The sequence below is a fragment of the Eucyclogobius newberryi genome, unplaced genomic scaffold (assembly GCF_026437365.1).
Source record: "Eucyclogobius newberryi isolate DKJ021-1_F unplaced genomic scaffold, fEucNew1.0.hap1 SCAF_11, whole genome shotgun sequence".
NCBI lineage: Eukaryota > Metazoa > Chordata > Actinopteri > Gobiiformes > Gobiidae > Eucyclogobius > Eucyclogobius newberryi.
The window spans coordinates 854,697-876,822 of NW_027315735.1; the positions used below are offsets into that span (position 1 = coordinate 854,697).

The following is a 22,126-nucleotide window of genomic DNA, read 5'->3' on the forward strand; positions in this document are numbered from 1 at the left end:
ATTTTCATGTATGAATGTCGGAGGCCATGCCTGCTCTGTCTTACATCTCCACTATAATGCTTGCAATGACCATGCATAACTTCAACATACATGATCATTTGCACATGGCATGGTGGTAACTCATTCTCGTCATCTTTTAGTTCTCATGAGCATTCCCACATTTTGAACATGTGTTGCTGTCCTCACATTCAGTATGTTTACCTGCAGAGCTTAGTCGGACTATGCTCATAGCTCGATTAAGTCCTGTAACTGGATTACTCGCTTTCAAAAGAGATGAATTCAAGTTAGAATCTATGCTGCATCCATGTGTCCTGTGATGATAACACTTCAAACACCAAAAGACAGCACAGACACTGATTTGCAATCCGTCAAAACCCATGTATGCATCATAAGATCAGGATATATTTTTTTCTTTTACAGCATGACAACATTTTGTGAGATGCTGCGTGACCCAAAAACGTATCTTTGTGGGTCTAATAAAATGCATGATTTGACTCAATTCAGTTCGTCTCTAGCTATGGCTAAAAAACTCTCTATATATTTCATTTGAATAAAAGTTTGGCGCATGCTCAGAGCACTTCTGTGATCACCAATCTGCAACGTTTCTCTGGCAATCGGAGGGTCTTTATTCTTCAGAATCTTTTTTTCCAACATTATGTTCATCATCAAAAGTTGCCATAACACAGATACTCTAACCGATTGCACCGACCAAAACAGGTATAAATATTTCAAAAGGGTTTAACCATAACAGAACTATAATTAAAAAAAAAACAGTTTTTACTAGTGCTAAGAGAACTCAAGATCTAAATCAGCTACAGAATTCCCCAAAAAAGCCAAGACATCTCTAGACTCAAGGGACTTCCGTTGACAACTTCACAAACCATTAAACTGTAAAGCCTGGCAACTCTACTCTGGACAATAATCTCTGTAAACATCAATCCGTAACTTTTCTGCTTCTCCGTCTGCATGTAAACATACTGGTTGTACGTGTTTTGTACGTGTTCCGTTGCACTTTGTCGTGGACCTCCGCGTTACAATGTCCTTTCTCCTAGATGACCTTTGGGGACGCCATGCGCAACAAGGCCCGCCTCTCGGTGACGGGGAGCACGGGGGAGAACGGCCGCGTCATGACTCCAGAGTTTCCCAAAGCTGTGCACTCAGTCCCGTACGCGAGGCCCGACATGGGACTAAACGTCAGCCTGACCGATCTGTCCTGATCTTTGACAAACTCCTGAGTGCCTTACAACGGTTTCAATAGAGCGGGATTCTAGTTCTTCTTCAACCCTCCCTTCCTGTGTTTTTCCGGCGCTTTTTTTCTGTCGTCTGGTGATAAAAAAACGCGCTACAAGATGGAGGCTTCATTTCGTTGGTCACAGACTCGTTTTGTTGCGTTCTGTCTCGATTTCCCGGCAAAGGAAAGACACCCTCTCTCTCGATGGAATGACGTTTTGGACGACAGATGGGAGGCTGCATTTGGAGCCTGGTGACGCCACACTTTCCTCTGTGTGCAGACTGTGAGGAGGTGGAGACGAGGGTTTGATTGACAGCTCTGGGGATGTGTTTTTGTCGCGGCTGATTCCATGGTACGTGCGCGTGTGCATTTGTATGTGCGCCTATTCAGGTCTGTCCAGAACACTGTTTCTGTAGCCACCACCACCAAACTGGACTTTCAAGCACACTTGATATCATCTGCATAAAGATGTGAATTGTCTTTATTTCTAAGAAAATCTCTGAAAAAAAAGGTTTAGTGAAAAAAAAAATGTTTTTATGTATTTTCACAAAATAGCTTTTAAAAACTTGCTTACATACTGGTTGAATATACATAATGTGTGAGTAAAGAAAGAAAAAATACAAAACAGCTTCTATTAATATTTTTAAAGCCAAAAACTTTGCGAGGTGTTGAATCATGTAATTAATTCCTATTCTAAACTTTCCTGTATATTTTCTTGTTGAACCGTTGGTGTTGATATAAACTGTGTCAATGCGCGACACCTGGACTATTACGTTTTTCTCTGACTTTTGGTGCCGATGTTCTTCCTTTCTTTGCTTTAGCGTCTCTTCGTTAGCTTCTGTACTTTTGCTGTTTGTATTTTTTCTCTAAAGGGCCAGAGTTTGTCACTCAAAAGGAATCTGTTTACACGCCATCCAATGAGAACACTCTTAACATGGTTTGGTCTGGTAATGCCGCCTGACATCGAAAGGGCATCCTCATGGTTTTACGTGATGGTTTTCAATGCCAAAATAGTCAACAGTGCCAAATTCTAGTGCCAGTAGGTATGAATATAGTCCTAATATAATCAGTCACTGTCCTCTCAGTGAATGTACGCTCTGAGACATTCTGTAACTTTTGTATCTAGTTGTACAGTTGGTGGCAAAGACAATAGCCTTTCTGCTTTGTTTTTTTCCATTTTCCATGTCTTTTTTTGCATTGACAATAAAGTAGCACCAGTTGCATGTCGTTACCGAAAATATTACATTTACGTTAAATCATTGATGCCAAGTTTTGTTTTTATTTAATGTTGTGAGGTTAGCTGTTTGAAAATTGGAAATACATTAGACTTCTATATAATATATACATATACAGGTAGACATATATTTTATAGAAAAAAAGTTGAAATGAGAAAAAGTGTATCCCCTTTACATAAAGTGTTAAAGAAAGATATAATGATTCTAACAAAGACTTATTTATGAACACAATTCTAGTATTATTCTATAGGGACGTACAAATGGGCACTTTTGACTCCGCCATGTTTTATTTACCGACTAAACACATGGACTCCATTGTATTGCTGTTATTACTATGACCACCATCGTTTTGTATTCAGCGTATACTACTAATGGTTCCATGACATATCCAGGCTATTCTCACTGACATTTTGTATATGGAATGTGTGCTATCTTGTTTATTTTTTGGGAATATTTCTAAATAAAAGTGGCTGATTTCTTGTTAGCTTTTGCCGTGGTTTCATTTCTTCATTATTGGTAAGTTAAAGGTGCAGCATGTTCTCTGTGGGTAAGGAGCCTGTAAGTCATTGTAGTAGTGATGACAAATGATAAAGTTATTGCAAAGTCTATCGCGTTCTTCGCCATTTCTACAGTTCCAGGGCAGTCACTTGTGCCTATAGACAGATTTAGATCATTTCCCCCAAATGATATGCTCTGCAATGACTAAACTCAGCTACATTACTATAGGGCACTGCTCCACATTATACAAATGTAATAATGCAGAAACATACTTCTAAAGCAATGATTTTTAAACTTTTAAACCTTGACTCACTGCAATTCTATAAACGTTAATGTGCTGAAGTGGATACTGCCCTAAAGTGCACGCAAAGTATCTCCTTTAATATGCTTTTTAATCCAGAATAAATATTGGCCTTGGCTGGAGCTTTAAGGCCGATAGCCAATATGCAAAAAAATGCAAATATCGGCCCGATGTATCTGTCTATCTCTGGTCACTAAGCAACAAGGTCCAGTTGCTCCGAGTAGCTGTGAAATCCCCAAATGTAACTTTACGATTTGAGATTTTGGAGCTGCCGGATAAACGGTGGAAACAGAAACGCACTGGCCCCACAGACATGTCGAGAGCCACGGGCCACGCCTTCTCGGACTCACGGAGAAACAAAATAAAGCCGGTGAAATGTTCAGGAGAGAGAAAGCGACCGAAAAAACACAACTTGTGTGTTTTTGACAAGGAAACACGAGCACTACACCAACTGAGAAACTGTATATTTGTAGCTTCACCAAAAAAAAAACTGTTAATTTAGGCCTAAACCAATTAAAGCAGAATAAAAAAAAATACAAATTACACTCAAAAAGGGAAAAAGGTCCAACAAACCAAACAAACAGTACATAAATAACCACCATATTTTATTTCTTAAGGCATTTTACTGTCTGTTCTAGATTCTGTTTTAATTTGTCTAAAATGTTCTCTTCTAAATGCATTTATGCTTTTATGAATTGGACGCTGCAACATTTTCACTTACACACACTCTAAATCTTATTTTACCTGATAAAATAACTGTTAATTAATACATAAGTAATAAAATCATTTGCCCGTAGAATATTCCATGAGTACAGGCCAGTACCACATAGACTCCACCACACTTCCAGCAGTGTTGGTTTGCATGAAACATTGATCTAGATTAGCTCTTCCCTGCTCCTGCTGCTCCTTCTGCTAAGTGTTAATGAATGCCACACGTCTCCATGTGGACTCCACTGGCCTCTGCTCACTAAAGATAATCCCCACTCACTCAAACAGCCCATGTGCTATTCTACTGTAATTTACTGTTTTCCCTCTCACACCTCAGCCGCGTAATTACAGAGGCGCATTAAAAGTGTATTATGTGGGACCTCCAGGCTGTAATCATAAAGTCTGCACCCTTCACTTCACTCACGGGAAAAAGTCGCAATCACTGTAAATTAAGCTTTACTTACAATAATTTATTCAACCCTTTCCTCTGTTTTTGTAATTCAACGCTTTTCCTATTGTGAAGGCAGTATTATTTTTTCATTGTATTGTAATTTCAAAATATCATTGAATTGTTGAATGTATAAGTAGCCATCGCTTTATAATAGCCACAACTTAATTCAATTTGATTATTTTTTGTAAAGTCACAACAACTTTTGCCTCAAAAGGCTGATCACAATTATGGATTTTACCAGCAGGAAGTTAGAAAATCAAACAATGAAAAACAGTCATTGGGCAATAATAGAGCAGCAGATTAAGCATCGTTTTCAGGAATTTAGCAAATGGAGAACTGTCCCAGAACCTCCCCTGTCCTTAGATCCTCCTTCTGCGAGGAAATACTACAACAAGCCCTGTGCAAAAAACAATAAACGTCGAGGAGAACCGGAGTGTAGGAGAGGTCCTACTCCCATGGACGGACTCCCATGGACGGACTCCCATGGACGGACAGGCTACAGATGGTCCAGGACTAGACCAGGCAGAGGAGGAGGATCCAGGTAGATGAGGAGGATCCAGGTAGATGAGGAGGATCCAGGTAGATGAGGAGGATCCAGGCAGAGGAGGAGGATCCAGGTAGAGGAGGAGGATCCAGGCAGATGAGGAGGATCCAGGTAGAGGAGGAGGATCCAGGTAGATGAGGAGGATCCAGGCAGAGGAGGAGGATCCAGGTAGATGAGGAGGATCCAGGCAGAGGAGGAGGATCCAGGCAGATGAAGAGGATCCAGGTAGATGAGGAGGATCCAGGCAGAGGAGGAGGATCCAGGCAGATGAAGAGGATCCAGGCAGATGAGGAGGATCCAGGCAGAGGAGGAGGATCCAGGCAGATGAGGAGGATCCAGGTAGATGAGGAGGATCCAGGCAGAGGAGGAGGATCCAGGCAGAGGAGGAGGATCCAGGTAGATGAGGAGGATCCAGGCAGATGAGGAGGATCCAGGTAGACGAAGAGTGTCCACATCATACACAGCTTGAATACCTCTCCACAGATGGAAGCTTTACACCATCACCACAAACAGGACCCTGCCAGTAACATACATTACACAACAGAAAGGAGGCAAAACAAACAGAAGTTTGTGGCATGACAACACACAGGGGGAAACTCCGCACACCGAGCCTCGCACCATCAACGAGGAGCTAAAAACAAGTTCCAATCAATTAAAATCCCCACTGATCATGTCACCAGCCCTTGACGCTTGATACAGGATGACTTCAGTTTCTTCTTTTCAGATAGAATCCTGCTCGCCTTGGGCTTGTGGCAGGGTCTTCTCCTGCCGGCGTCTGGCATCAGAGAGGAGAGGTCAGGTGGGCCAAGCGAGCGAGGCGGGAGCGCTTTGTAGTGTTCCTTTTAGTAACATTCTATTTATTGACCTGATTTAGATCTCATGGGACTCAGAAAGCCACATTTTTATGTTGCTGGTACTTGGTGGACCCACTGGTTTATAACATTATTTCCCTGTGTTTAACTCTACAAAAACATTGTAACTTGGTAATGTGGATGTATGCAATTTGCACATTGTTACTGGCCAATTCCAACAGTTTCTGAAAAAAAATCTAATACAAAAATATACATATATACAAAAAAAGGATTCACTGAGCTACAGGCAAGGGTTCAACCTCATATCTCCAACAAAAGCACCTGGCGTGTCTTGGGAACTTCATTCGTTCTTAATCCTTTAAATTATGGACTATCATAACATTTGTTTTTTTTTGTGACATTTGCATTCCATTCGAGTACATTCCCAGAGCACGCCTTGTTGCAGCCTTGTCTTAAAGAGCAGTGGCTTCTTAAAGGTTAGGGCTCTCCCTGGGCTGTACGGCTAACATTTAACTGCTTTATGAAGCGCAGCCTGAGGTTCTCCTTCATTTATCGCCTAAGGAGCTGATTCGCCATTATCCATAGAGGCATTAGCAAAGTTAGCATCCAGCTGTTTAAATGTCATTCGTATAGGCCATGCATATGTTTTGATAGCTTGGTAGTCACATATATGATGAGTTTCAGTTGATATTGTGCCTAAAGGTAACACAGTAAAGGGCTGTACATTATAACTGTTTGAGATGGCGCAGTTATTAAAGGCAGCAAGGATTTAGACAACTGCATCTGCAAAAACTAAATATTCAGTTTTTGAATGGAAAAATGTTGTACCTGTAGTTTAGACAAACAGGTCCTGAAATGCTTGGGATTTTCAGTCTTCTCTCAGACGTTAATGCTCCTGGAGATGTTTACTCTGAACAGAATCCTAAAATCACAACTAGATTTGTTTTTCTTCCAAAACTGTGCAGCCCTAAAGTAAATAAGTTGAAAAGGACTGCAGTTACATATCCATACAAATTATTATTTATTTTTTATTATAATTATTCATATTATTTTTGAATTGTATTAGTTATCTTAAAAGTAAAAGTACATTTCTACATTTATTGTCCCTGGAGGGAAATTTGTACCACCCATAATGATCCCACAAGACTTAAACTGACTGGACTGACAAGCTTCCCTTTTTTTCCAAAGATTAGGAGTATGTTTTTTTAGACAGGATAGGACAGGGTGAAATGGGGAATGAGAGAGAAGGGGAAACAATAAACAATGCCTCAAAGCGTCTATATCCATCCAGTGTCATTCTTTCTCACTCAGATCTTGTGTTGATGATGGAGAGAGTGACCACTGCACAAAGAGAGTGACCGCTGCACAAAGAGAGTGACCATTGCACAAAGAGAGTGACCGCTGCACAAAGAGAGTGACCGCTGCACAAAGAGAGTGACCGCTGCACAAAGAGAGTGACCAGTGACCGCTGCACAAAGAGAGTGACCACTGCACAAAGAGAGTGACCGCTGCACAAAGAGAGTGACCGCTGCACAAAGAGAGTGACCACTGCACAAAGAGAGTGACCGCTGCACAAAGAGAGTGACCAGTGACCGCTGCACAAAGAGAGTGACCACTGCACAAAGAGAGTGACCACTGCACAAAGAGAGTGACCGCTGCACAAAGAGAGTGACCGCTGCACAAAGAGAGTGACCAGTGACCGCTGCACAAAGAGAGTGACCACTGCACAAAGAGAGTGACCGCTGCACAAAGAGAGTGACCGCTGCACAAAGAGAGTGACCACTGCACAAAGAGAGTGACCACTGCACAAAGAGAGTGACCAGTGACCGCTGCACAAAGAGAGTGACCGCTGCACAAAGAGAGTGACCGCTGCACAAAGAGAGTGACCGCTGCACAAAGAGAGTGACCACTGCACAAAGAGAGTGACCACTGCACAAAGAGAGTGACCAGTGACCACTGCACAAAGAGAGTGACCACTGCACAAAGAGAGTGACCGCAGCACAAACTGCACAAAGCCTTCTCCAGCTCGTCACAAACACTCACTGGGGTCAGATCTGGAGGAGATTAGTTTCTGCTTCTCAGCAGATGTTTTCTCTGCTTGATGTCAATGATGATGCCTTTCATAATCACACTGACATCTTTTCCATGACCCCAGGATTTGTCTTTCCACACGGTTGTTTCAGAAATGAGAAGCTTCTCACTGCATCAGTTGGGTTTAAATACCATGTTGCAGCTGAAAGATCATCACCTGCAGCAGTTTTCCAGCAGGAGGAGAGGAACTACTGTATTTGCTTGGATAAATCCAGGTGGCAACTTTTTTTGGACAGGCAGTGTATTTAAAGAGAGCAAGGCTTTCTCAGAAGAGTGACGACAGATGCTGTAAATGCCCAAAAAACACACATCTAACCATCACAGGGACTTATACAATCACTTTTAATAAGGTACAGATGTTATTTAGTTCTCCTTTAAGTAATTAAAATCAATGCGTCCTGTTAAATTGACCTTGAAGCAAAGCGTTTCCGGGTAATGCGCAAGTCTGTGGAAAGAATCAGCAAGGAGTCTATTTTTGAGGTCATTGGACGTGAATCTGCTGCGCATTGGTCAAATGCGCACCACAACGCACTGTGGTTGGTGTAACAGGCAGTTTGTATCCAACCCGATCAATATACAGGCTGATTCCGCTCTGTATTGGGTGTAAATCCAGCATGACCCATCCTTCAAAGCTTCTTGATCTTGTGCTAGGCTTGATCAGACTCAAGACCTTAGCTGGAGGATTTGCATATATATACATATATATTTGGGTTGATGGAGAAAACTGGAGCTCAGAGAAAATTGACCAAAACACGGGCAAACCACTCACCGCAATATAGTAATCAAACATTATAATACCTACTTCCATTACCCACAAACCTTATATTTGACTGTATTTCTTGTTTTTTTTAATTGGTTTGTTTGATCTATTTCCTGCACAGATTCTTCCTGACAATAGAACAATAGAACTGATTTACCTACAGGAATCGTTTGAGGTCACTTTCTTGTAAAGGCCAATCCATCAGCCGCCTTAAGCACCACTGATAACCATTACGGTCCCGGCTAATGCACTTTGATTCACAACCAGATCTTAATGTTTTATTTAATCATCGCAGGCACTGGGCCTTTCAACTGGAGCAAATGAATAGAATGATTTGTGCCTAAACGGTTGGTAATTCTACTTGTCAATGGAGAATTTGTGCCGTTCAGCTGTTTTTTTATTGGTTGAGGTAATGTATATCGCAAAAGCATTTTTTAATCCAGCGACATTAACAAAGCAGGAATTTTTGGGACTTTCTGAACTCTTTTTTAAATATAATTAGTTACGTGCATTGGGTTTGCATTGTAAGTGGTGAAGCCGGTTTTACAATTACAGTACATTGCACAATACAACAATATGTTAAAGTGAGATCTTGAATACAAGAATACAGCAAAAAAACAAATGATAATATTAGAAATGTTTTTAGACAAATCCTATACACATTTTTTGCCCACAAAATGATTGATGTATTACTTTAGTATTCACCTCATATACATTTGCCTCTTTTTGCTACAGATTTACACTTCTGAGTGAACAATGGAGTGGAGAACAAGGTCTCGCTGCTAAAATTAGATATAAAGTAGTTTCATTTGTGTAAAATTTGCACCAACAAGTCAACAATGTACCATTACTCTGAGCGGCTTGAAAATGGCTTTGCGTATTACTATTGAGCTCAAGCACTGTGTAAAATGATACAAGCAGAAGGAGAGACGCAATTAACGGCGACGCCCATATCAACTTCTGGAATAAGGTTCGTATGAAATTCAGTATTGATGCTTGTGCAACCATTACCCTTATTATTACTGTATGTTTTTAGAGCTTTTGATAGGTATTGCTCAATTTGATGATATTTTTAAGAGAACCCCAGGAAGACTAGACACAATTAAACAGGCAAATAAAACAAGTGTCTAATTAATCTTGAAAAATGCTGTACACTATGATTGTTGTTGTATTTCTAAAAGCGGGCTAATTTGTACAAGACCCAAACAGCATAGTGATGTTTTCAATGACAAACGTTAGCCTTGGCCTGCTGCTGCTGCTGTGTTAATGAGGTCACAGAGTTAATGACAGAGGAGATGAAGTGCTGGCCGGACGCTCTGATGGCACCTATAGGAGCAGGCACATCTAGGCCACTCGCCGTGCCTTCTGTCATCATTAGCCTTGCCCTGGGAATGCTATCACAACAGCTATTGACAAGTGCAGCGCTTCAGAAGGGCAGGAAGACGGTGCGTGTTGGAGGACGCGCTCTGTACAACTCCACGCTAAAGGAGTAAGTGCAGTGTGTTGTGACTGTGTATGTAGTTACACAATACCTCCTTTAAAGTGTATCTAATTGGAAAATATGATGTATTATTTTTATTATCAGCCTCCAAACATGCTCTTGAGTACCTTTAGTTTGGCATCTCATGTTTTAGAATGAAAAAATAATCTATATCTGCAATGTTTAATGTAACATTTGGCGCTTGTACGCACTGTCTGTGAATGTACCTTAATGATTGTTTGGGCATTTATTTTGATGTATGACATGAATAGTGACATTTTTTGCTGGTAACGGTTTTGTCTACATTCATTTTTCATGTTCTGTAAAAAAAAAAAAAAAGGAGTGATGTAATGTTTACTGTAACATTAAGCGCTTATACGGACTGTCCGCAGGTACGAGGTAATGTGCTGGTAACGAAACACGGCGCGTTGTCTGTCTGTATATCCTGAACAGAGCAAACCTGTGAAACTCCATTCTGCTGCCTCATCTTTTGTGTCCTCAATTTCTAACAAACAAAATTACATTTGGATCTCCTGCCTATTGTGTAATTCCCCCTTGCAACCAGTTAATGGCGCCACCACTGAACTGCCAGCGACTTCCTGGTCTCAGCACACAGTTGTACTGATCATTATAAGATGACAGGAAGTTACAGAATGAGTCGGCGATGATTTATAGACTTAAAACATCTCAGAAGATTCTCAGAGCGACGTCAGTTGTTGAAGAAACATCAGTTATCGCGGTGCTGCAGTGAGGACTGTTTTTGACTGTCCGAGGGGTGAGGATTTTTCAAACCAGGATTCCTCAAACTGGCGCGAATGAAACTAAATGCAATTTCAGGTTTTTGATGAGGGAACAATGTTAGAACATGGTAAAAGGCTCAAAAAAGTCATTTTTGCATGATATGTGCCCTATAACAATGTTTTCTATTTTTGTATTCTGAATACTTCAAGTTGCATTATATAGTGTATCTAGCTTCATTCAGAATCAGAATCAAAATCAGAAAAGCTTTATTGCAATTGTCATTGAACACAGTTTGCAAACATAGGCACTTGTTTCGCCGTTAAGGTGGGTCATAAAAAAAATGAATAACAAAATAACAATGTCTATAGAGTCAAATATGGCATGCATAAATTAAGAATTTACTAATAAAATAAGGTATTGATGATTGATGAATCCGGTTTACAAGTTCTGCTTCTTTTCTGAGCCTCACAAAAACACACAGATTGTGATATCAAAGGGTTTTTAAGTCCATATAACATAGAGACGGACAGAAGGGTAATAGCGAACCAACCGGACATAGTGGTGGTCAACAAGGGTCAGAGGAAAGCCGTGGTGGTGGACATTGCAGTGCATCATGGGATGGTAACATCCGGAAAAAGGAATATGAGAAACTAGAGAAATACCAAGGCCTCAGAGAGGTGCTGGAGGTGCAGTGCAGGAACAGCAAAGATACTGTGCAGAACCCTCAAGCTCCCAGGCCTCTGGTAGAGGAGATATATATATATATATATATATATATATATATATATATATATATATATATATATATATATATATATATATATATATATATATAATGGCGGCTAAGATAAGCGGGCATATGGATCAGTACATGAGCACTGCTCGGAAAGGCATCGGCAAAAATACCAGAGGTGCGAAACACCAGCTCCTGGTACAGAACAGTCGCACGGGACTGTAGAACCCGACATACCAACCTGAGCACTGTCTGGATTGATTACAAGAAAGCCTACGACTCAATGCCACATACTTGCATCATTGAATGCTTGAAGTTGTACAACATAAATGGGGCTCTAAGAGCCATCACGGGGAACTTGATGAAGCTGTGGAAAACCACCCTTGAGGCCAATGGCAAGCCACTTGCACAAGTGTCCGTCGAATGTGGCATTCATGATGCACTGTCCCCACTGCTGTTCTGCATAGGCCCCCTCAGTCAAATAATCAACGGATCAATGGATACCGACTCAGGAATGGGGCTACCATCAGTCACCTCCTCTACATGGATAACATCAAGCTGTATGCTAAGAGCGAGCGGGACATTGACTCCCTGATTCACACCACCAGGATCTACAGCTCAGATATCGGAATGTCATTCAGACTAGAGAAGTGTGGGCGGATGGTGACTAAGAGAGGGAAGGTGGTCCACACAGAGGGGGTCTCACTCCCAGACGGAACAATAGCAGACATTGAGGACAGCTACAAGTACCTGGGAATCCCACGGCCAAATACCTACAACGACTGTGGCAAGTCCTCGGAAGCCAGCTCAATGGTAAGAACAAATCCCAGGCAATAAACAGCTACGCACTGCCAGTGATCAGACCCTGCAGGAATAATCAGTTGGCCAAAGGAGGAGATACAGACCACAGATGTTAAGACACAAAAGCTCTTGACCATGCATGGAGGGTTCCATCCCAAATCCAGCACCCTGAGACTGTACACTAGCCGTGAGGAAGGAGGCCGGGGATTAGTGAGCGTGAGACCCACTATCCAGGACGAAACGTCCAAGATCCATAAGTACATCAAGGACAAGGATGACATGATGACATGCTCAGTGAATGTCTCAGACACTGGAGAATAGAGGATGATGAGGTACTGGAGGGACCATCATGGGAGGACACGCCCCTACATGGGATGTACCATCGGAACATAACTGAAGTGGCTGATATCACGAAATCCTACCAATGGTTAGAAAGGGCCGGTCTGAAGGACAGCACAGAGGATCTGATCATGGAGCACAGGAGCAGGCCCTGAACACCAGATCAATAGAGGCCCAGATCTACCACACCAGATTAGACCCAAGGTGTAGGCTGTGCAAAGGGGGCCCGAGACCATCCCACACATAACTGCAGGGTTCAAAATGTTGGCAAGGACAGCATACATGGAGCGCCATAACCAAGAGGCTGGCATAGTGTACAGAAACATCTGTGCATCATACGGGCTGGAGACCCCAAGGAAAAAGTGGGAAACTTTTCCAAAGTCCCCTAGCCAAGGTCCTCTGGGACTTCCAGATACAGACAGACAGAATGGCGAACCAACCGGACATAGTGGTGGTCGACAAGGTGCAGAGGAAAGCCGTGGTGGTGGACATTGCAGTGCATCATGGGATGGTAACATCTGGAGAAAGGAATATGAGAAACTAGAGAAATACCAAGGCCTCAGAGAGGAGCTGGAGAAGGCCTGGAGCGTGAAGGTGTCGGTGGTGCCCGTAGTGATCGGAGCACTTGGGGCAGTGACCCCCAAACTGGAGGAATGACTTGAGTAGATCCCAGGAAAGACATCGGAAATCTCGGTCCAGAAAAGTGCAGTGCAGGAACAGCAAAGATACTGTGCAGGGGCCCTCAAGCTCTCAGGTCTCTGGTAGAGGACCCAAGCTTGAAAGGGGACCACCCGCGGGGGTGAGCTGAGAATTTAAAAAAAATATATATAAGTATACTGTATTTATATACATTCACTAAGATTAATTGAGAATCCTCTTGTAGGTGTGATGCATGGCTACAATCAGCTTGTGTGTCATGTTGTTAACACGCACTGTCCCAACAAAATAAACTAATGACATGGATATATAATATAATGTCTATGTATCAAGCCGCTAAAACTAATCTACCAAATGTCCCAGGACAGATTTTAAGATGGACACAAGCAAACAATGTATTAAGCATCAGTAAAAACACATTTAAAACTTGTATATAAAATAAAAAGTGTATCTAAACAATAAAAATAAGAATCCAAATAGATAAACTCATTCTGTAATTACACAAATGTAATGAAAAAAGAAACTCAAGAGGATCTGAATAGGTCCAGAGCTCACAAGGATCTGAACAGGTCTGAGTCCAGAGCTCAGGAGGATCTGAACAGGTCTGAGTCCAGAGCTCACAAGGATCTGAACAGGTCTGAGTCCAGAGCTCAGGAGGATCTGAACAGGTCTGAGTCCAGAGCTCAGGAGGATCTGAACAGGTCTGAGTCCAGAGCTCAGGAGGATCTGAACAGGTCTGAGTCCAGAGCCCAGGAGGATCTGAACAGGTCTGAGTCCAGAGCTCAGAGCCCAGGAGGATCTGAACAGGTCTGAGTCCAGAGCCCAGGAGGATCTGAACAGGTCTGAGTCCAGAGCTCAGGAGGATCTGAACAGGTCTGAGTCCAGAGCTCAGGAGGATCTGAACAGGTCTGAGTCCAGATCTCAGGAGGATCTGAACAGGTCTGAGTCCAGATCTCAGGAGGATCTGAACAGGTCTGAGTCCAGAGCTCAGGAGGATCTGAACAGGTCCGAGTCCAGAGCTCAGGAGGATCTGAACAGGTCTGAGTCCAGAGCCCAGGAGGATCTGAACAGGTCTGAGTCCAGACCTCAGGAGGATCTGAACAGGTCTGAGTCCAGAGCTCAGGAGGATCTGAACAGGTCTGAGTCCAGATCTCAGGAGGATCTGAACAGGTCCGAGTCCAGATCTCAGGAGGATCTGAACAGGTCTGAGTCCAGAGCTCAGGAGGATCTGAACAGGTCCGAGTCCAGATCTCAGGAGGATCTGAACAGGTCCGAGTCCAGAGCCCAGGAGGATCTGAACAGGTCCGAGTCCAGAGCTCAGGAGGATCTGAACAGGTCTGAGTCCAGAGCCCAGGAGGATCTGAACAGGTCTGAGTCCAGAGCTCAGGAGGATCTGAACAGGTCTGAGTCCAGAGCTCAGGAGGATCTGAACAGGTCTGAGTCCAGAGCCCAGGAGGATCTGAACAGGTCTGAGTCCAGAGCTCAGAGCCCAGGAGGATCTGAACAGGTCTGAGTCCAGAGCTCAGGAGGATCTGAACAGGTCTGAGTCCAGAGCTCACAAGGATCTGAACAGGTCTGAGTCCAGAGCTCAGGAGGATCTGAACAGGTCTGAGTCCAGAGCTCAGGAGGATCTGAACAGGTCTGAGTCCAGATCTCAGGAGGATCTGAACAGGTCTGAGTCCAGATCTCAGGAGGATCTGAACAGGTCCGAGTCCAGATCTCAGGAGGATCTGAACAGGTCCGAGTCCAGATCTCAGGAGGATCTGAACAGGTCCGAGTCCAGAGCCCAGGAGGATCTGAACAGGTCCGAGTCCAGAGCTCAGGAGGATCTGAACAGGTCTGAGTCCAGAGCCCAGGAGGATCTGAACAGGTCTGAGTCCAGAGCTCAGGAGGATCTGAACAGGTCTGAGTCCAGATCTCAGGAGGATCTGAACAGGTCTGAGTCCAGAGCTCAGAGCCCAGGAGGATCTGAACAGGTCTGAGTCCAGAGCTCAGGAGGATCTGAACAGGTCTGAGTCCAGGGCTCAGGAGGATCTGAACAGGTCCGAGTCCAGAGCTCAGGAGGATCTGAACAGGTCTAACTCCAGCTCCTCTTTGCCTGTCTCTCTAGCGCCCCCTCTGGCCCTGACCTGAAACAAAAAGAGGTGCTGTTCACAAAAAACTTTCAGTTCAGAACATTGGAATGAATACATGAAAGAATAAACCCCAACCAAACCATAACTGAAGTAGTTCTAACCCAGGCAAAACAAAGTCTAAACCAGGACTAAACCAGGGATAACAAGGACTAAAACCAGGTCTAAATACTCCAGTACCTTGCAGTAGTAAAGCAGGAGGCTGTGTGACTCTAACATGAGGCTATGTGACTCTAACATGAGGCTGTGTGACTCTAACATGAGGCTGTGTGACTCTAACATGAGGCTGTGTTACTCTAACATGAGGCTGGGTGACTCTAACATGAGGCTGTGTGACTCTAACATGAGGCTGTGTGACTCTAACATGAGGCTGTGTGACTCTAACATGAGGCTGTGTTACTCTAACATGAGGCTGGGACTCTAACATGAGGCTGTGTGACTCTAACATGAGGCTGTGTGACTCTAACATGAGGCTGTGTGACTCTAACATGAGGCTGTGTGACTCTAACAAGAGGCTGTGTGACTCTAACATGAGGCTGGGACTCTAACATGAGGCTCTGTGACCCCAACATGAGGCTGTGTGACTCTAACATGAGGCTGTGTGACTCTAACATGAGGCTGTGTGACTCTAAAATGAGGCTGGGACTCTAACATGAGGCTGTGTGACTCTAACATGAGGCTGTGTGACTCTAACATGAGGCTGTGTGACTCTAACATGAGGCTGTGTGACTCTAACATGAGGATGGGACTCTAACATGAGGCTGTGTGACTCTAACATGAGGCTGTGTGACTCTAACATGAGGCTGGGTGACTCTAACATGAGGCTGTGTGACTCTAACATGAGGCTGTGTGACTCTAACATGAGGATGGGACTCTAACATGAGGCTGTGTGACTCTAACATGAGGCTGTGTGACTCTAACATGAGGCTGTGTGACTCTAACATGAGGCTGTGTGACTCTAACATGAGGCTGTGTGACTCTAACATGAGGATGGGACTCTAACATGAGGCTGTGTGACTCTAACATGAGGCTGTGTGACTCTAACATGAGGCTGTGTGACTCTAACATGAGCCTGTGTGACTAACATGAGGCTGTGTGACTCTAACATGAGGATGGGACTCTAACATGAGGCTGTGTGACTCTAACATGAGGCTGTGTGACTCTAACATGAGGCTGTGTGACTCTAACATGAGGCTATGTGACTCTAACATGAGGCTGTGTGACTCTAACATGAGGCTGTGTGACTCTAACATGAGGCTGTGTGACTCTAATATGAGGCTGTGTGACTCTAACATGAGGCTGTGTGACTCTAACATGAGGCTGTGTGACTCTAACATGAGGCTGTGTTACTCTAACATGAGGCTGGGACTCTAACATGAGGCTGTGTGACTCTAACATGAGGCTGTGTGACTCTAACATGAGGCTGTGTGACTCTAACATGAGGCTGGGACTCTAACATGAGGATGTGTGACTCTAACATGAGGCTGGGACTCTAACATAAGGCTGGGACTCTAACATGAGGCTGTGTTACTCTAACATGAGGCTGTGTGACTCTAACATGAGGCTGTGTGACTCTAACATGAGGCTGTGTGACTCTAATATGAGGCTGTGTGACTCTAATATGAGGCTGTGTGACTCTAACATGAGGCTGTGTGACTCTAACATGAGGCTGGGACTCTAACATGAGGCTCTGTGACCCCAACATGAGGCTGTGTGACTCTAACATGAGGCTGTGTGACTCTAACATGAGGCTGTGTGACTCTAAAATGAGGCTGGGACTCTAACATGAGGCTGTGTGACTCTAACATGAGGCTGTGTGACTCTAACATGAGGCTGTGTGACTCTAACAAGAGGCTGTGTGACTCTAACATGAGGCTGTGTGACTCTAACATGAGGCTGGGACTCTAACATGAGGCTGTGTGACTCTAACATGAGGCTGTGTGACTCTAACATGAGGCTGGGACTCTAACATGAGGCTCTGTGACCCCAACATGAGGCTGTGTGACTCTAAAATGAGGCTGGGACTCTAACATGAGGCTGTGTGACTCTAACATGAGGCTGGGACTCTAACATGAGGCTGTGTGACTCTAACATGAGGCTGTGTGACTCTAACATGAGGCTGGGACTCTAACATGAGGCTCTGTGACTCTAAAATGAGGCTGGGACTCTAACATGAGGCTGTGTGACTCTAACATGAGGCTGGGACTCTAACATGAGGCTGTGTGACTCTAACATGAGGCTATGTGACTCTAACATGAGGCTGTGTGACTCTAACATGAGGCTGGGACTCTAACATGAGGCTGTGTGACTCTAACATGAGGCTGGGACTCTAACATGAGGCTATGTGACTCTAACATGAGGCTGTGTGACTCTAACATGAGGCTGGGACTCTAACATGAGGCTGTGTGACTCTAACATGAGGCTATGTGACTCTAACATGAGGCTGTGTGACTCTAACATGAGGCTGGGACTCTAACATGAGGCTGTGTGACTCTAACATGAGGCTGTGTGACTCTAACATGAGGCTGGGACTCTAACATGAGGCTGTGTGACTCTAACATGAGGCTGTGTGACTCTAACATGAGGCTGTGTGACTCTAACATGAGGCTGTGTGACTCTAACATGAGGCTGTGTGACTCTAACATGAGGCTGTGTGACTCTAACATGAGGCTGTGTGACTCTAACATGAGGCTGTGTGACTCTAACATGAGGCTGGGACTCTAACATGAGGCTGTGTGACTCTAACATGAGGCTGTGTGACTCTAACATGAGGCTGTGTGACTCTAACATGAGGCTGTGTGACTCTAACATGAGGATGGGACTCTAACATGAGGCTGTGTGACTCTAACATGAGGCTGTGTGACTCTAACATGAGGCTGTGTGACTCTAACATGAGGCTATGTGACTCTAACATGAGGCTGTGTGACTCTAACATGAGGCTGTGTGACTCTAACATGAGGCTGTGTTACTCTAACATGAGGCTGTGTGACTCTAACATGAGGCTGTGTGACTCTGACATGAGGCTGTGTGACTCTAACATGAGGCTGGGACTCTAACATGAGGCTATGTGACTCTAACATGAGGCTGTGTGACTCTAACATGAGGCTGGGACTCTAACATGAGGCTGTGTGACTCTAACATGAGGCTGTGTGACTCTAACATGAGGCTGTGTGACTCTAACATGAGGCTGTGTTACTCTAACATGAGGCTGTGTGACTCTAACATGAGGCTGTGTTACTCTAACATGAGGCTGGGACTCTAACATGAGGCTGTGTGACTCTAACATGAGGCTGTGTGACTCTAACATGAGGCTGTGTGACTCTAACATGAGGCTGTGTGACTCTAACATGAGGATGTGTGACTCTAACATGAGGCTGGGACTCTAACATGAGGCTGTGTGACTCTAACATGAGGCTGTGTGACTCTAATATGAGGCTGTGTGACTCTAATATGAGGCTGTGTGACTCTAACATGAGGCTGTGTGACTCTAACAAGAGGCTGTGTGACTCTAACATGAGGCTGGGACTCTAACATGAGGCTCTGTGACCCCAACATGAGGCTGTGTGACTCTAACATGAGGCTGTGTGACTCTAACATGAGGCTGTGTGACTCTAAAATGAGGCTGGGACTCTAACATGAGGCTGTGTGACTCTAACATGAGGCTGTGTGACTCTAACATGAGGCTGGGTGACTAACATGAGGCTGTGTGACTCTAACATGAGGCTGTGTGACTCTAACATGAGGCTGTGTGACTCTAACATGAGGCTGTGTGACTCTAACATGAGGCTGTGTGACTCTAACATGAGGCTGTGTGACTCTAACATGAGGCTGTGTGACTCTAACATGAGGCTGGGACTCTAACATGAGGCTGTGTGACTCTAACATGAGGCTGTGTGACTTAACATGAGGCTGTGTGACTCTAACATGAGGCTGTGTGACTCTAACATGAGGCTGGGGCTCTAACATGAGGCTGTGTGACTCTAACATGAGGCTGTGTGACTCTAACATGAGGCTGTGTGACTCTAACATGAGGCTGTGTGACTCTAACATGAGGCTGTGTGACTCTAACATGAGGCTTGGACTCTAACATGAGGCTGTGTGACTCTAACATGAGGCTGTGTGACTCTAACATGAGGCTGTGTGACTCTAACAAGAGGCTGTGTGACTCTAACATGAGGCTGTGTGACTCTAACATGAGGCTGGGACTCTAACATGAGGCTGTGTGACTCTAACATGAGGCTGTGTGACTCTAACATGAGGCTGTGTGACTCTAACATGAGGCTGGGACTCTAACATGAGGCTGTGTGACTCTAACATGAGGCTGTGTGACTCTAAAATGAGGCTGGGACTCTAACATGAGGCTGTGTGACTCTAACATGAGGCTGGGACTCTAACATGAGGCTGTGTGACTCTAACATGAGGCTGGGACTCTAACATGAGGCTATGTGACTCTAACATGAGGCTGTGTGACTCTAACATGAGGCTGGGACTCTAACATGAGGCTGTGTGACTCTAACATGAGGCTGTGTGACTCTAAAATGAGGCTGGGACTCTAACATGAGGCTGTGTGACTCTAACATGAGGCTGGGACTCTAACATGAGGCTGTGTGACTCTAACATGAGGCTGGGACTCTAACATGAGGCTATGTGACTCTAACATGAGGCTGTGTGACTCTAACATGAGGCTGGGACTCTAACATGAGGCTGTGTGACTCTAACATGAGGCTGTGTGACTCTAACATGAGGCTGTGTGACTCTAACATGAGGCTGTGTGACTTTAACATGAGGCTATGTGACTCTAACATGAGGCTGTGACTCTAACATGAGGCTGGGACTCTAACATGAGGCTGTGTGACTCTAACATGAGGCTGTGTGACTCTAACATGAGGCTGTGTGACTCTAACATGAGGCTGTGTGACTCTAACATGAGGCTGTGTGACTCTAACATGAGGCTGGGACTCTAACATAAGGCTGGGACTCTAACATGAGGCTGTGTGACTCTAACATGAGGCTGGGACTCTAACATGAGGCTGGGACTCTAACATGAGGCTGTGTGACTCTAACATGAGGCTGTGTGACTCTAACATGAGGCTGTGTGACTCTAACATGAGGCTGTGTGACTCTAACATGAGGCTGTGTGACTCTAACATGAGGCTGGGACTCTAACATGAGGCTGTGTGACTCTAACATGAGGCTGGGACTCTAACATGAGGCTGTGTGACTCTAACCTGAGGCTGTGTTTCTGTACTTACTTCCCACAGAGAGCTGGAGGGCGTGGCTCTGAGAGGAGAAGCTGTGGTTGAACACCTGCAGGTGGTAAACACAGGTGTAGATTCCTTTGTGGGCGGGGCTAGTGTCAGAGAACAGGAAGTGTGCAGAGTGATTGACAGCGGGCAGGGTGTGGTTCTGAGTGAGGTCCATAGTGGGAGAGATGAGCTGGAAGGAGCCTCCTGGGAACTGTGGCTCCACAGAGCAATTGACCTTGAACTTTGACCCCAACCTCACCCGGACTGCATCACTGCAGCCGCTGCACCGATCCGCCTGTTGATCTCACGCTCCATCCTTCCCTCACTCGTGAACAAGACCCCGAGATACTTGAACTCCTCCACTTGGGGCAAGGACACCCCACCCACCTGAAGAGGGCAAGGACCCCCCACCAACCTGAAGAGGGCAAGGACCCCCCCACCCACCTGAAGAGGGCAAGCCACCTTTTTCCGGTCGAGAACCATGGCCTCGGATTTGGAGGTGCTGATTCTCATCCCAGCCGCTTCACACTCGGCTCAAACCGTCCCAGTGCATGTTGCTGGTCCGTGTTTGATGGAGCCATCAGGACAACATCATCTGCAAACAGCAGAGATGGAATCCTGTGGTCCCCAAACCGGACACCCTCCGACCCCTGACTGCGCCTAGAAATTCTGTCCATAAATATTATGAACAGAACCGGTGACAAAGGGCAGCCCTGGCAGAGTCCAACATGCACTGGGAACAGGTCTGACTTACTGCCGGCAATGCGAACACAGCTCCTGCTCCGGTCATACAGGGACCGGACAGCCCTGAGCAAAGGGCCCCGGACCCCGTACTCCCGGAGCACCCCCCAAAGAACACCCCGAGGGACACGGTCGAAAGCCTTCTCCAGATCCACAAAGCACATGTGGACTCGTTGGGCAAACTCCCATGAACCCTGGAGCACCCGATGGAGGGTATAGAGCTGGTCCAGTGTTCCACGACCGGGACGAAAACCACTCTGCTCCTTCTGAATCCGAGGTTCGACTATCGGTCGGATTCTCCTCTCCAGTACCTTGGAATAGACCTTACCCGGGAGGCTGAGGAGTGTGATCCCTCTGTAGTTGGAACACACCCTCCGGTCACCCTTCTTGAACAGAGGGACCACCACCCCGGTCTGACAGTCCAGAGGCACGGTCCCCGACCGCCACGCGATGTTGCAGAGACGTGTCAACCAAGACAGTCCTACAACATCCAGATACTTTAGGTACTCAGGGCGGATCTCATCCACCCCCGGAGCCCTGCCACCGAGGAGTTTGCGAACAACCTCAGTGACTTCAGCTTGGGTGATGGATGAGCCAGCCTCCGAGTCCCCGGTATCTACTTCCT

General features: G+C 45.1%; 1 protein-coding gene across 6 annotated transcripts in view; it reads left to right on the top strand.

Moving 5' to 3' along the window:
- The window catches only part of gria2b (glutamate receptor, ionotropic, AMPA 2b), a 128,775-nt gene extending 125,825 nt beyond the window's left edge, over positions 1 to 2,950 (top strand). For all 6 annotated transcript variants that reach the window (XR_011924505.1, XR_011924506.1, XM_072434689.1 and 3 more), the window contains one exon: positions 1,053 to 2,950. Coding sequence is in view for 2 of the 6 variants with exons in the window: in XM_072434672.1 (XP_072290773.1) it covers positions 1,053 to 1,217 (165 nt within the window). In the remaining 4 variants the exon portion in view is untranslated. The remainder of the gene's footprint in view (positions 1 to 1,052) is intronic.
- Positions 2,951 to 22,126: the final 19,176 nt, after the last annotated feature.